Here is a 13,124-nt window from a genome sequence, read left to right as displayed (position 1 = left end):
CAATCTGGAGAAAAGTGGGTGGAAAATCGGCAGATTAACCGGCAGCTGAGGAGAAGTTATGATGCAAACTTCAAGATGACGATTTGAATGAGGCAAAATAACATGCTTTTTCTCTTGAATATATTGTTATAATCATTTGTTTCAGATGTACTGTAATTATTTTCTGTCTGTTCCAAACTTGAGTCTTGAAAGGAGGGGGTCGTCTTATAATCAGGGTCGTTTCATATTGGGGCCAATACGGTACTCTTTTTGTACAAAAACCCGCCCCGCTCACACTGATCCGTCTGGCCCCCCAGGCTGAGGATGAGGAGGGCTACCGTAAACTGATCGACCAGAAGAAGGACAAGCGGCTGGCCTACCTGCTGCAGCAGACCGACGAGTACGTGGCCAACCTCACGGAGCTGGTCCGAGCCCACAAGGCGGCGCAGGCCCTCAAGGAGAAGAAAAAGAAGAAGAAGAAGAAAAAGAAGGTGTCGTACTCGTACAAGACCATCGGGTATCCGAGTATCGGTGACCTTGGTAATAACGTCTGCTTGTGTTGCAGTTGGAGAACGCCGAGGGTCAGGCTCCCGTCTTAGGACCCGACGGAGAGGTTAGTGGCCGAATGCTGTCCAGGGGTTTAAGTTGGTGGGTTTTTGCCATGTCGGTGTAACATCGGCTCACCAGACGGAATAACCACGTCCCAGTTTCGCCACTTCAACTGGCCGAGCATGACGTGCGACTCGCTTCCTCCTCCTGCAGCCTCTGGACGAGACGAGTCAGATGAGCGACCTGCCGGTGAAGGTCATCCACGTGGACAGCGGGAACATCCTCACAGGCGTGGACGCCCCCAAGGCGGGGCAGCTGGAGACCTGGCTGGAGATGAACCCCGGGTGAGAGCGCCTGGACACGCACGCCAAACACCACGCAGCTAGAAATTAGCTCAATATTCCAGTCGTAACTGTCTGATTTTAAGCAAAAGTTTCTCTGCCAGTGGGAGTAAGAAAAGTTTTCTTGACCAGAACTCTTAAAACCAACAAAATCATCTAAAATAGTCTTCTAATTTCCTTAAGAAATTAGTTTTAGCAGCGTAAGTGCACAAGATACGACACATTTCCACATTTTGATTCATCCAATTCCATCTTGCACAACAAACCAGAAAAGACACTTGGCTCGGCTTCTGGCAGGTTTCCGCTTTGTTAAGACTAGGGATGGGAATTGATAAGATTTCCATTTCTATTTTCGATTCTGCTCAATGATTAGGTTCTTTATTGATTCTCATTTGGAAAAAAAAGACAACAATGAGGCAAATGGCTCCAATGATAGGCAGTGTTCGTTAGTTAATTAGTTACCTGGAGTATTATTAGCCAAGGAAATGTTAACTTTGCTGCTGCTGGGTTGAAAATTACTGACGTTGGTCCGGAACGACATTCATTGATTGTTTTAGCATGTTGTCAGTATTTCCTCCCTTTGACGAAATATCCACTTGGCAAGTATTGCAAGTTGCCCTGTTTTCATATTCATATTTTTTTGAATTTTTTGAAGTCATTCGTGCCCACTCGAATCGAAAAGGGAATAATTGGCAAATTCTGCAAACGATTCCAAGGAAACACTGGCCGCTGGTTCCGGACAAGAACCGGTTATTGATTCCCTGCCCTAGTTACGACAATGTCAAGCGTTGTTAGAGCCCGACTTCCACCTAACTGGGGCCGTGACTTGTCTTTACGGGACATCAGGAGTCGGCTCTGACTCGGGCTGCAACAGGTGCCGTGACGGTCAGGCACTTGTCCTGAGAAAATCCAGATTTTGATTGCGTTATAGCCCCAAACAAGCTGTTGTTAGTTAATTGTAGCTCAGACTGTTGTATGTTACAATCTCTGAAACATTTGGACGACAGGTCAGAGTGCTGAGGACTGATTAACCTCTGACCTTTAGTGATGTCTGATGCGTTTGTCCGTCCAGCTACGAGGTGGCTCCCCGCTCGGACAGTGAAGACAGCGAGGAGGAGGAAGAGGAGGAGGTGGGTTCCTCCGTTACGACTTATTTAAAATCACCTTCACAGAAAAGCAAACACACCTATCACTAACTAACAAGTTATAATCAGTACTCGAGTTGTAAAAAAAAATCAGGGGGGATGGTGGATTTTATCATATGGGGACAGATAATTTGTGCTGATTACAAATAATATAATATATTACAAATAATAGCACTGACCAAAACACCTGCAGAAATACTGCAGGAATGACATAGCAGCAGTTAAATGCAGCCTTCTGTAAGCTTTAAATATCCACTGGGCTTACATCAAATACATCAAAACACAACAATAAAAAACAGTTTTCTGAACTTATCAATATGACTCTGTCCTTCACAGGATAAGTAAAATGGATCACTGCAAAAACTCAAAATCTTAACAAGAATATTTGTCTTATTTCTAGTTAAAATGTCTCATTTTAGTAAAAAAAATCTTATTACACTTAAAACAAGACTCATCACTGGAAAAAACAACAAGTAGATTTTCACTTGAAATAAGTAGAAAAATCTGCCAGTGGAACAAGATTTTTTTGCTTGTAATAAGAAGATAAATCTTGTCCCCGTTTCAAGTGAAAATGTACTTGAAACAGGTGAAAATTGTCAAATAAGTTATTTTTCTGGTGTTATTTTTCTGGTGATGACTCTAAATGTTGAAATAGCAGTAAAACCACATTCATTGATGAAATGACATAAGGGGGGGATGGCAGTTTTACAGGGGGATGATTTGGACCGTTTTTGTTTCAGGCGGGATGCCATCCCCCCTCATCCCCCCTCAACTCGAGTACTGGTTATGATAATAATAATAATAATAATAATAATAATAATAATAATAATAATAATAATAATAATAATAATAATAATAATAATAATAATAATAATAATAATAATAATAATAATAATAATAACAACTAACAAGCTTTACGGCAGGAAGAAGAAGAGGAGCCTCAGCCGTCATCAGCTCCAGTGGAGGAAAAGAAGAAGATTGCAGACCCTGACTGTGAGGACGTGTCTGAGGTGGACGTCCGATGCATCATCGAGTGAGCCCACGTCCAGACTGATGACCCCAATCACTTCCAACGGACTTCACTGAATAAAACTGTCTGTTCGTTACTCACAGGAACGCCAAACAGGACGTGGACGACGAGTACAGTGGCGCAGCGTTTGCTCGAGGACTGCAGTCTTACTATTCTGTGGCTCACGCAGTCACGGAGAGGGTGGACAAGCAGTCGACTCTGCTGATAAACGGGCAGCTTAAGCAGTATCAGGTAAACGCTGAGCAGCACTTTAAACAGCGACAGTTAAAGAGCATATTGCAGGTTGGAGACCCCTGTGAATCAATGTGTAGGAAAATAATGTAGGAACTGAATTTTCATTGAAATAAGCATAAATATATACTACAGTGACCTCTGGAGTTGTTTTTGTGAGAGTATTTTACTTCCGCATCTGAAAAAGCTGAACCGGAAGTGACGTGTCGGGAGGGAGTGCGGTGAATGTCAACAATAGGAAAAATAATGGATCTTAATGTTAGTTGTGACACTGAAGAGGTTGTGAATGTGTATTCACACCAATATGACGGGCCACAGCCTTATAATTACGAACCCGTTAGGCCCCCCACGTTCTTTTGATTGACAGCTGAAACTCGCTTTTTAAAAGGCTGATTTATGTGTCCGCGTTGCACCAATGCAGACCCTACGGCGTAGGTTACGCGGCGACGCACAGAGCGCTGCGTGCGCCGCGTAGGTTACGCGGCGACGCACAGAGCGCTGCGTGCGCCGCGTACCCTACACCGCAGGCTACGCTGTCGATTTTACGCGGTACCATAAATCCGCCTTTATTCACTGCAGCACCCCGTGCTCCTGAAAGAAACTCCGAAACTCCTTAAAAATAGGTGAGTACTTGTAATCTGTCTACGTTTGTACTTTCTAAACAGAAAACTGGCTTATTATCTTCTCATTTTTCTGATTAAATGCATCCGAAATAGCCAGGTATTTTTAAAACCGAATTTAATATTTTATATCCACATTACATCGTTGTTAAAAAAAAAAAACCTTCCACACAGAACCGAAGATCTGCGTTTTCGACCACATTCAAAGCATTCCAAACCTGTAGATCATCTGTTCTTCCAGCCTCCGGACCGCCTCTGCTGCGCCGCTTCCCCGGGATCTGCGCCTCCTCCTCGGGTAACGAGCTGGAGTTTCCCCGTGTCCGCAGCGGAGCTGCCGCGTTAAACCGACGCAGCCCAGCTGCAGCCCTGCTGCGCGTCGCCGCGTACCCTACGGCGTAGGCTCTGCGTCGGTGTAACGGTGTCAAGAGCAGAGACCATTTATTTAATAAATAGCTTGGAGGACAGATGGTGGATCATCAGTAGTTCTGGGTCGCACGTTAGACGTCAGACTCAGAGCAGATTTGTTGTTGTTTTGGAGCATAATGACGAGTTTTTTTTAAACATTCGTTTATTTGCGTTTTCATGTGGATGACAGGTCCAAACGTAGGAAATTATCTTCGGTTTAGCAGATACCGGCTACGTGTGTACGGGGTCTGGGCAGTCAGATGGGGCAGAGCTGTTGAGACGTCTCCCTCCTGCTGCGTCATATGACGCGGTGTTCGAAAAAAAAAGCGTTTGTAGGAGTTTGGCTAAAATCAGCCACTTTTTCCTCTGAATAAGTGCCCTTATGTCTTGTAAAACATATTAAATCCTACATTAACTTCTCACATAGTCATTTTCACATAAGGTCAGGTATCATTTTTGAAAAAATTCTAACCTGCAATATGCTCTTTAATATCTCGAAACTTAAATGCAAAATGTATATTTTCCAATGGAATGAAGCAGATGAGGGACAAAAAAGTTTTTGATACTGTACTAAACGATGGCTAAACGGCCGATACAGCAATAAATACTCTTTTTGTACAAAAGGACCTCCTCTCAGATGACGGCTGGCTGGTTGATCTTGCAGATTAAAGGTCTGGAGTGGTTGGTTTCTCTGTACAACAACAATCTGAACGGGATCCTGGCCGATGAGATGGGTTTGGGGAAAACCATCCAGACCATCGCCCTCATCACATACCTCATGGAGAACAAGCGGCTCAACGGACCCTACCTCATCATCGTACCTCTCTCGTGAGAGTTGATTTCCTCTTATTTCAGCTGGGTGACACAAGATAGAGGAAAAATGAGTTTGAATAGTTGTTTCTCTTCGACAGAACTCTCTCCAACTGGGTGTACGAGTTTGACAAGTGGGCGCCGTCAGTTGTCAAAGTGTCTTACAAGGTGATTTTGATGAATTTTGTAGCCCTTGCTTGATTTTCTGTGTTCTTTTTCACTGGCCCACAGGTGATATTTTGACTTATTTTTTAGTTCAAGTTAGGAATGGGCGATATTTTACCGTTCACGATAAACCGCCAAAAAAATTCCTCACGATAAGAATTTGTCATCTCGCGGTAAAAACGATAAATTGATGACATTTTTGTGTAAAGCTGATTTATGGTTCTGCGTTAAATCCACGCACAACGTACGTGAAGGAAGGAAGGAAGGAAGGAAGGAAGGAAGGAAGGAAGGAAGGAAGGAAGGAAGGAAGGAAGGAAGGAAGGAAGGAAGGAAGGAAGGAAGGAAGGAAGGAAGGAAGGAAGGAAGGAAGGAAGGAAGGAAGGAAGGAAGGAAGGAAGGAAGGAAGGAAGGAAGGAAGAAAAGAGGAAGGGAAGAAGGAAGGAGAGAGCAGGAGGAAAGAAGGAAGGAAGGGAAGGGAGGAAGGAAATGAGCCTGAAAGAAAGAAAGAAAGAAAGAAAGAAAGAAAGAAAGAAAGAAAGAAAGAAAGAAAGAAAGAAAGAAAGAAAGAAAGAAAGAAAGAAAGAAAGAAAGAAAGAAAGAAAGAAAGAAAGAAAGAAAGAAAGAAAGAAAGATAAATTCCCGTTTTTGTGTAACAAACATGGCGGATCTGAGAGCGAGATAGATTTATAGTTGAAAAGGTGGAGTTGAATTCGTATTTTTTTAATCCTCATTTTTATCGTTATCGGAATAAATGCCAGAAATTATCGTGATACATTTTTTAGTCCATACCGCCCATCCCTAGTTCAAGTTAAATTTATTTAACCAAGTTTTAACTGTTCAATACATCTGTTAATCGCTCGCCAAAACAGGTTCTTATGTCTGGATTGTTGGTGTATCGCAGCCCTTGCTTGATTTTCCTGTCGTTTTTCAGGGGTCTCCTGCTGCTAGAAGAGCCTTCGTCCCGCAGCTTCGCAGCGGCAAGTTTAACGTTTTACTCACCACTTACGAGTACATCATCAAGGACAAACAAGTGTTGGCCAAGGTAAGCATGCTCGTTCAGACGGAAACGCAGAACGCCACCAGTCAAACACACGACGGCGTCCTGCCGCTCTTCGTTTCTTATTTGCTCCTTTTGCTTGGAGGTTTGGGTGTGTTTTTGTGTGGCGGTTGCCAGATCTGCTGCGTCCTCTTGACCCCGCCCCTGTGCTGCGTCTCAGTGCTCTCTCCTAGGTCCCGGCCTGTAACCCACGTCTCCCCACATCCTCTGTGACCGTCATGCACTCATGTTGTCTTGTAGGGTTCCTGACCGCGCTGACAAGGTGGGTCAGGCGAGAGCTCCGAACTTGGGACTTAGCCAGCTCGGGTCATGAGGACTAAAGTGGATCCTTTTTATAGGCACTTTTAGGGCTGGGCGATATGGACCAAAAGTCATATCTCGATATTTTCTAGCTGAATGGCGATACTCGATATATATCGATATTTTTTCTGTGCCATAATTGGGGTTTACCCCAAAGCATTATAGCATAGCATCTCTGTTAGCTTCATTTTTTCTGAGGCAAACCCTTAAAAAAACAGTCAGTTTTAATACAAAGCCTCATGCCAAATGTCACACAGGTACCTTTATTAACAGAGGTCTGCACAATATCAAAATGTATAAAACAAATAAAAATAAACTGCCTGCATATAGAGAATAAAAATGCTTCTTGAATAAAGTCAAACAAATATCCCTTTCCTGCATAACAATTAAATTAAAATACACTGTGCAATTAATACAATGTAGACATGAGGTTGACAGTTGTGCAAATAACAAAACATTTGTGCAAATCTCAAATAAAACATTCAAGTCAATTTGTCATAAAATAAGCTATATCAAAATCCATAATTTTTTTTTTTTTTTTTTTTTTAATCGATATAAACGATATTGTATCGTACCATATTGCGTTTGAAAATATATCGATATATATTAAAATCTCAATATATCGCCCAGCCCTAGGCACTTTCTGTTTTTGAAGTGCGACGCGTCTTCTCTCCTCCAGATCCGCTGGAAGTACATGATAGTGGACGAAGGCCACCGCATGAAGAACCACCACTGTAAGCTGACCCAGGTCCTGAACACGCACTACCTGGCGCCGCGGCGGGTCCTGCTGACCGGGACTCCGCTCCAGAACAAGCTACCCGAGCTCTGGGCGCTTCTCAACTTCCTGCTGCCCACCATTTTCAAGAGCTGCAGCACCTTCGAGCAGTGGTTCAACGCCCCCTTCGCCATGACCGGAGAGAAGGTGTGCAGAAGTCACGGCATGTTTGTGTAGATAGATAAATAACAAACAAACAAACACCAGATCTTTCTTTTTGTCTTGTTTTCAAGGTGGACCTGAACGAAGAGGAGACGATTTTGATTATCCGGCGTCTTCACAAAGTGCTACGCCCCTTCCTGCTTCGGAGATTAAAGAAAGAGGTGGAGGCGCAGCTTCCAGAAAAGGCAGGACTCCCTTTCTTTGCAGATATGAACATGCACACGTGCACACACGGCCTCAGATCTGCAGATGCAGGCGGCGGGGGAAGCAAACCTTCGATTTCAGTACATCTGATGTTTCTCTGGAGCTCATTTGAATGAAAACGTGTTGATAAATCACTTCAGAAATACCTCAGATCTACTTAGGAGGCTTCAATTTAAAGGGGACCTATTATGGCATCTAATACCTATTTTAAACAGGCCTTGCATGTCTTAAAAACAAGCTTTTGATTGTTTTTGCTAAATAAATTAGAAATTCAGCCTCTGAACCATGTCTTTATCATCCCATTCTCTAACCTCACTCTCTATGAGGGATTCTGAGTGGGCGGGGCTATGATAATGAGGCACTGTGCTGATTGGCTGCCTGAATGACGCGATACACCGCTACGGAAAAATGGCGGAAGCTCCGGCCGGTGGAGTTAGTTGTGGGCGTGGTTTCACACATCGGAGGCCAACCTATGTAAATCGTGCCCGTCGTTACGTAACGACGGGCGCAGAATCTGAACGGCTCGTAGATTCACATCACACTGGACGGCTCATCCGGGCGGCTGTACAGACACAGCAGAATTTAGTTGCTTTCACCTTCTCTGAGTTGGCAGGCTGAGGGGAGACCACTTTATATATGTTAAAGCAAGAGAAAATGTGTTTTTCATAATAGGTCCCCTTTAAATATAAAAGGTGTCATGAAGGGGCATGAGGATTTATTATTTCTTATAATGTCACAAGGCACTAGGGATGCAAATTATCGATTATTTCATTAATTGACAGTTGATAACCTTATCGATCGATCATCGATTAGTTGATAAGCAGCGTTTTTCCCCCATCTGAGATACAAACATAATTTTTTTTGCTTATATAAAATACAAAGGACATTTTAATGTATTCCTTAATCAAATATTTATTTGATACAAAAGTAACAAAAAGACATTTTTGTACCACAAGGAATATAATATAAAGTGCACTTCAAGGCTATTAGTAGTAGCAGCAGCCATAATAGTGTCATTTGTGTCAAGCAAATTTTAAGTTCTAGTTACGTTTTAAGTTAGAGTTTTGGCAGTGTTCAAAATAAAATTATGAGACCTGCTGTATTGGAGCACATTTTCTTTGAGTTAAAACTGTAGCGGGGACAGATGTTTAGAGAAACCTATGTATGTACCGGGTGAAGGCTGATTTATGGTTCCGCGTTACAACAACGCAGAGCCTACGCCGTAGGCTACGGCGGCGGCTCTGCGTCGATTTAAGGCGGAACCATAATTCAGGCTTTAGGGGAGCATATCGGAGAAGAACCAGAAGAATATAGAGTGGATTAAAAATAAAAGTTAAGCACTGAGCTACATGTGTCTCCCGTCTGGGCCATTGCAGACTCATTGCCTGAGCATGTTACTAAAACCAAACATATCCGCCGTCTCAGCGCGTTGTGTCGCATTAAATGTGGTCCGGGCGTAATACCAGCTGGTGAAATTAAACGAAAAAAAATAAATAGATTAATTGTAATCATTAATTTTAATCGGGTAATTTCATAACGGCAATTAATCGAAAATCGATTAATTGTTAACATCCCTACAAGGCACAACGACGTTGAAGATGCAATGGAAAATCATTTCCATTGGGGCACTGTGACATCACAGACCCCGATCAAAGCAGAATTACCCTCCACCCATCCAGTTTGGCCCAAAGTTGTTAACAAAGATTGCAAAAGAGGCCCCTCCCCCACTGAAGTGTGGGTGGAACGTTACAATCCCGACTCCGCCCCCTAAAACCAGCTGATAAAACACGTGGTTGAAACGCTGTTATTTTTACCCAAAACGTGTCACAAACATTTCCTTCAATACGTTTCACCTTTTGATAAACCTGCACGATATGCCCCCTTAAACGAAGGGACGTGTACAAGTAAAAACGTTATTTGAGTTACTGATGTTATCTGATATGAACAGATGCAACTGTTTTCAATTAATATACAAATATCCTCTCGTATTGATCACTGGATAACTGAACAGAATAAAAATCATATTGCGATATTAATAAACATCAAATTACCACCCAGTTAATCGATGTGCTATTGTCTGGCCTGTTGTTAAAAATGCAGCGATGACATTTCCGCACCGTGTGTCCCGTGTTTCTGTGATGGATGTGATGGGTGTCTCCTCTCTCCAGGTGGAGTACGTGATCAAGTGTGACATGTCGTCTCTTCAGAGGGTCCTGTACAGACACATGCAGGCTAAAGGCGTGCTGCTCACCGACGGCTCCGAGAAAGACAAGAAGGTGAAGATCACGGCTGAGTCAGCGTCTCGGGGTTTTGTACTTTGCCTTTGCTTTAAAACGGCTCCTGTTGCTTTGATAAAACCTTTTCGTTTCATTGAGATTCACTTGGATTTTGTCAGAAAAGGTCAGGTTTTTGACTTGAACTGACTTTTATTCGTTTATTTGTCTTTGATAATGTCGGGGTTTCTGCTTCTAGCTCTCTGGACGCCTAAGAAACACGTGGAAAGTTTATTTACTTGGTCTATATCAGGGGTCGGCAACCCAAAATGTTGAAAGAGCCATATTGGACCAAAAACACAAAAAACCAATATGTCTGGAGCTGCAAAAAATTAAAAGTTGTGTATAAGCCTTAGAATGAAGGCAACACATGCTGCATGTACAGTATCTATATTAGTTATTACTGGGGGAATATTTTTTTTTTTCATTATGCACTTCGAGAAAAAAGTCGAAATGTCGAGAAAAAAGTTGAAATTTCGAGAAAAAAGTCGAAATGTCAAGATTAATTTAGTACAATCTTGAGAAAAAGTCGAAATGTCGAAAAAAGTCAAAATTTTGAGAAAAAAGAAGAAATGTCGATAGAAAAGTCAAAATTTCGAGAAAAAAGTCGAAATGTCGAGAAAAAAGTTGAAATGTCAAGAAAAGTCGAAATGTCGAGATTAAAAAGGAAAGGAAAAAAGAAAAAAAGGAAAAAAAGAGGAAAAAAGAAGAAAAAAGGAAAAAAAGAAAGAAAAAGAAGAAAAAAAGGGAAAAAAAAAAGGTCAAACATTTTTGAAAAAGCTCCAGGAGCCACTAGGGCGGCGCTAAACAGCATGCAGCTCTGGGGCCGCGGGTTGCTGACCCCTGGTCTATATGTTATTACGTCATCATCAGGGTAAAGGAGGCACAAAGACGCTGATGAACACCATCATGCAGCTGAGGAAGATCTGCAACCATCCTTACATGTTCCAGCAAATCGAGGTAAAAATAGCGAAAGCGGAAATGTCTTGTGTATGTTTGTATGAGCATCGAGTAACTGAAGCTGTCATTCGTGTTGTCTGTAGGAGTCCTTCTCTGAACATCTAGGATTCTCCGGCGGTATAGTCCAGGGGTGAGTATTCCTCGGTAGATGAAGATCACACACACACACACACACACACACACACACACACAGATCGGATCTTTTAACCCTCTGGTCCGTCCAAAAGTGCCGACCTGTATCGAGCATCGGGAAAGTTTGAGGTGTTGGATCGAATCCTGCCAAAGCTGCGAGCCACGAACCACAAAGTGCTGCTTTTCTGCCAGATGACTACGCTCATGACCATCATGGAGGACTACTTCGCTTACAGGAGCTTCAAATATCTGCGCCTGGATGGTGAGACGACCGTTTGTGCGTCCGAGCTTCATTTGACTGCTTTGATTGTTTCTTCCCTCACCTGTCTCGTCTCGTCTCCTCTCCCCGAACCTCCCCCTCGCGCGCCAGGCACCACGAAGGCCGAGGACAGAGGGATGCTGCTGAAGACGTTCAACGACCCGGGGTGCGAGTACTTCATCTTTCTGCTGAGCACGAGAGCCGGAGGCCTCGGCCTCAACCTGCAGTCGGCCGACACCGTCGTCATTTTTGACTCCGACTGGAACCCGCATCAGGTGTGAGACTCGCGTGGTTCAGGTTGCAGAAGAGCGCTTCATCACTTACCTCTTCAGTATCTGCTGCTCTGTTCGTCCCTCAGTGGCCTGAACCTCTCCTCTATTCTTCTCCACTTCTATCCCTTTCTCCTGCTTGCTTCTCCTGGTCGCTTCTCTCCTTTCCTTCTTTGTTAAAATAACTTGTTAATATTTCTGTTTTCAGATGTCTTACAGGACACGAAGCGCTTGAGGCTGAAACTCAGTTCTTACCCGGTGACAAAAAAACTAACTATTTTCTGATTGGCGGAGAAATTCTATGTTCTGATTGGCCGATAGGTTGGTAACTCCAGACGGCTGCTCTGAGCTGTAAGAGCGCTCAGATCACCGCAGGTAGTCTGCCTTTGACTCGTTGGTAAGTTGATGAGTTCTCGGCGTGAGAAATGCCGTGTGAGGTTGTTGAAATGCGTTTATCTCACGCTCAGTGCATGAACCCTGCGATACACCAACAGTCCAGACATAAGAACCCATTTTGGCTAGCGATTAACAGCTAGCCAAAATGCCAACCAAAACTTTGGTTGGTTCCAGGCTGAGATTTAACTAAAAAATGTGTCAAAATATCACCTGTGGGCCGGGGAAGCTTATTTCTCCGCTGCGTCGTCTCAACCAGACGGCAGCGCCGGCAGGAGGTCCGTCACACAGACTCGCTCCAGCATGTGCAGGGGTATAAATACGTATTTTAGGGGCCAAAGATGATCTTTTATTGGTGGGCTTTTGAGCAGAGTAGTCTTTTGTTTTTAGTATCCTTTTAAGAACATTAAAATTAGGGGGGGCAACAGGGGGGCCAAGGCTCTTAAGTGCCCCCCTTCCCCACTATGTAGATTCACCCCTGATGAGAATATGTCTACTTTAACTTTTATTTATTAAAAGCTCAGTGTCACAGATACATTTTTGCATGAACAGAGAAAAAAGGATTGATTCCCACTGAATAAGCCGTGTAGTGCGACCTGCAATAGAAGATATCCTGTCAGAAAATTCAAAATAAAAGTCCTCTTCAAAATAGAGTTTATGTCATCGTTTAATCTAAAGACAGGTGCTGGAAATAATGTCAATCATAAATATTTGTACGAAAGAAGTAACCAAATAAGGAAATTACCATATAAGGACAATTGATCCTTTACAAGCGATAACAAAAGATGACAACTTGATTTCTATTTCGGCTCCCAACAATCACAAAAACAACCGAGGCTTCACACACAGACATGAGTAATATCACGCTTGAGTCTCTGCGATGTAGGCAGATTTAGAAAGAAAGTTTCACCTTCTTTTGATTGATACAGTGAGATTTAAATGTAGCTGTGATTCCAGTGTTAATTTGAATTTTCTCCCCCTCCTTCCTCTCAAAATGATTTTCTTGTAATTCCATCAGCTTCCTCTCCACGACAACTTGAAAGTTAATTTGAAAACACTTTTTCT

The 13,124-nt window shown here is 43.0% G+C and overlaps 1 protein-coding gene across 4 annotated transcripts in view; it reads left to right on the top strand.

Moving 5' to 3' along the window:
- LOC133428918 (transcription activator BRG1) overlaps positions 1 to 13,124 on the top strand; it is a 33,247-nt gene that overhangs the window by 8,185 nt on the left and 11,938 nt on the right. For all 4 annotated transcript variants that reach the window (XM_061716606.1, XM_061716593.1, XM_061716616.1 and 1 more), the window contains exons 10-25: positions 297 to 470; positions 545 to 592; positions 742 to 872; positions 1,942 to 1,999; positions 2,938 to 3,047; positions 3,128 to 3,275; positions 4,965 to 5,128; positions 5,212 to 5,278; positions 6,207 to 6,317; positions 7,312 to 7,554; positions 7,641 to 7,754; positions 9,942 to 10,049; positions 10,920 to 11,006; positions 11,090 to 11,136; positions 11,234 to 11,400; positions 11,509 to 11,672. In XM_061716606.1, the coding sequence (XP_061572590.1) occupies positions 297 to 470; positions 545 to 592; positions 742 to 872; positions 1,942 to 1,999; positions 2,938 to 3,047; positions 3,128 to 3,275; positions 4,965 to 5,128; positions 5,212 to 5,278; positions 6,207 to 6,317; positions 7,312 to 7,554; positions 7,641 to 7,754; positions 9,942 to 10,049; positions 10,920 to 11,006; positions 11,090 to 11,136; positions 11,234 to 11,400; positions 11,509 to 11,672 (1,941 nt within the window). The remainder of the gene's footprint in view (positions 1 to 296; positions 471 to 544; positions 593 to 741; positions 873 to 1,941; positions 2,000 to 2,937; positions 3,048 to 3,127; positions 3,276 to 4,964; positions 5,129 to 5,211; positions 5,279 to 6,206; positions 6,318 to 7,311; positions 7,555 to 7,640; positions 7,755 to 9,941; positions 10,050 to 10,919; positions 11,007 to 11,089; positions 11,137 to 11,233; positions 11,401 to 11,508; positions 11,673 to 13,124) is intronic.

This window comes from Cololabis saira, chromosome 1 (assembly GCF_033807715.1).
Source record: "Cololabis saira isolate AMF1-May2022 chromosome 1, fColSai1.1, whole genome shotgun sequence".
NCBI lineage: Eukaryota > Metazoa > Chordata > Actinopteri > Beloniformes > Belonidae > Cololabis > Cololabis saira.
The sequence above is the reverse complement of the archived record's forward strand: the minus strand, read 5'-3'. Positions and strand labels throughout refer to the sequence as shown.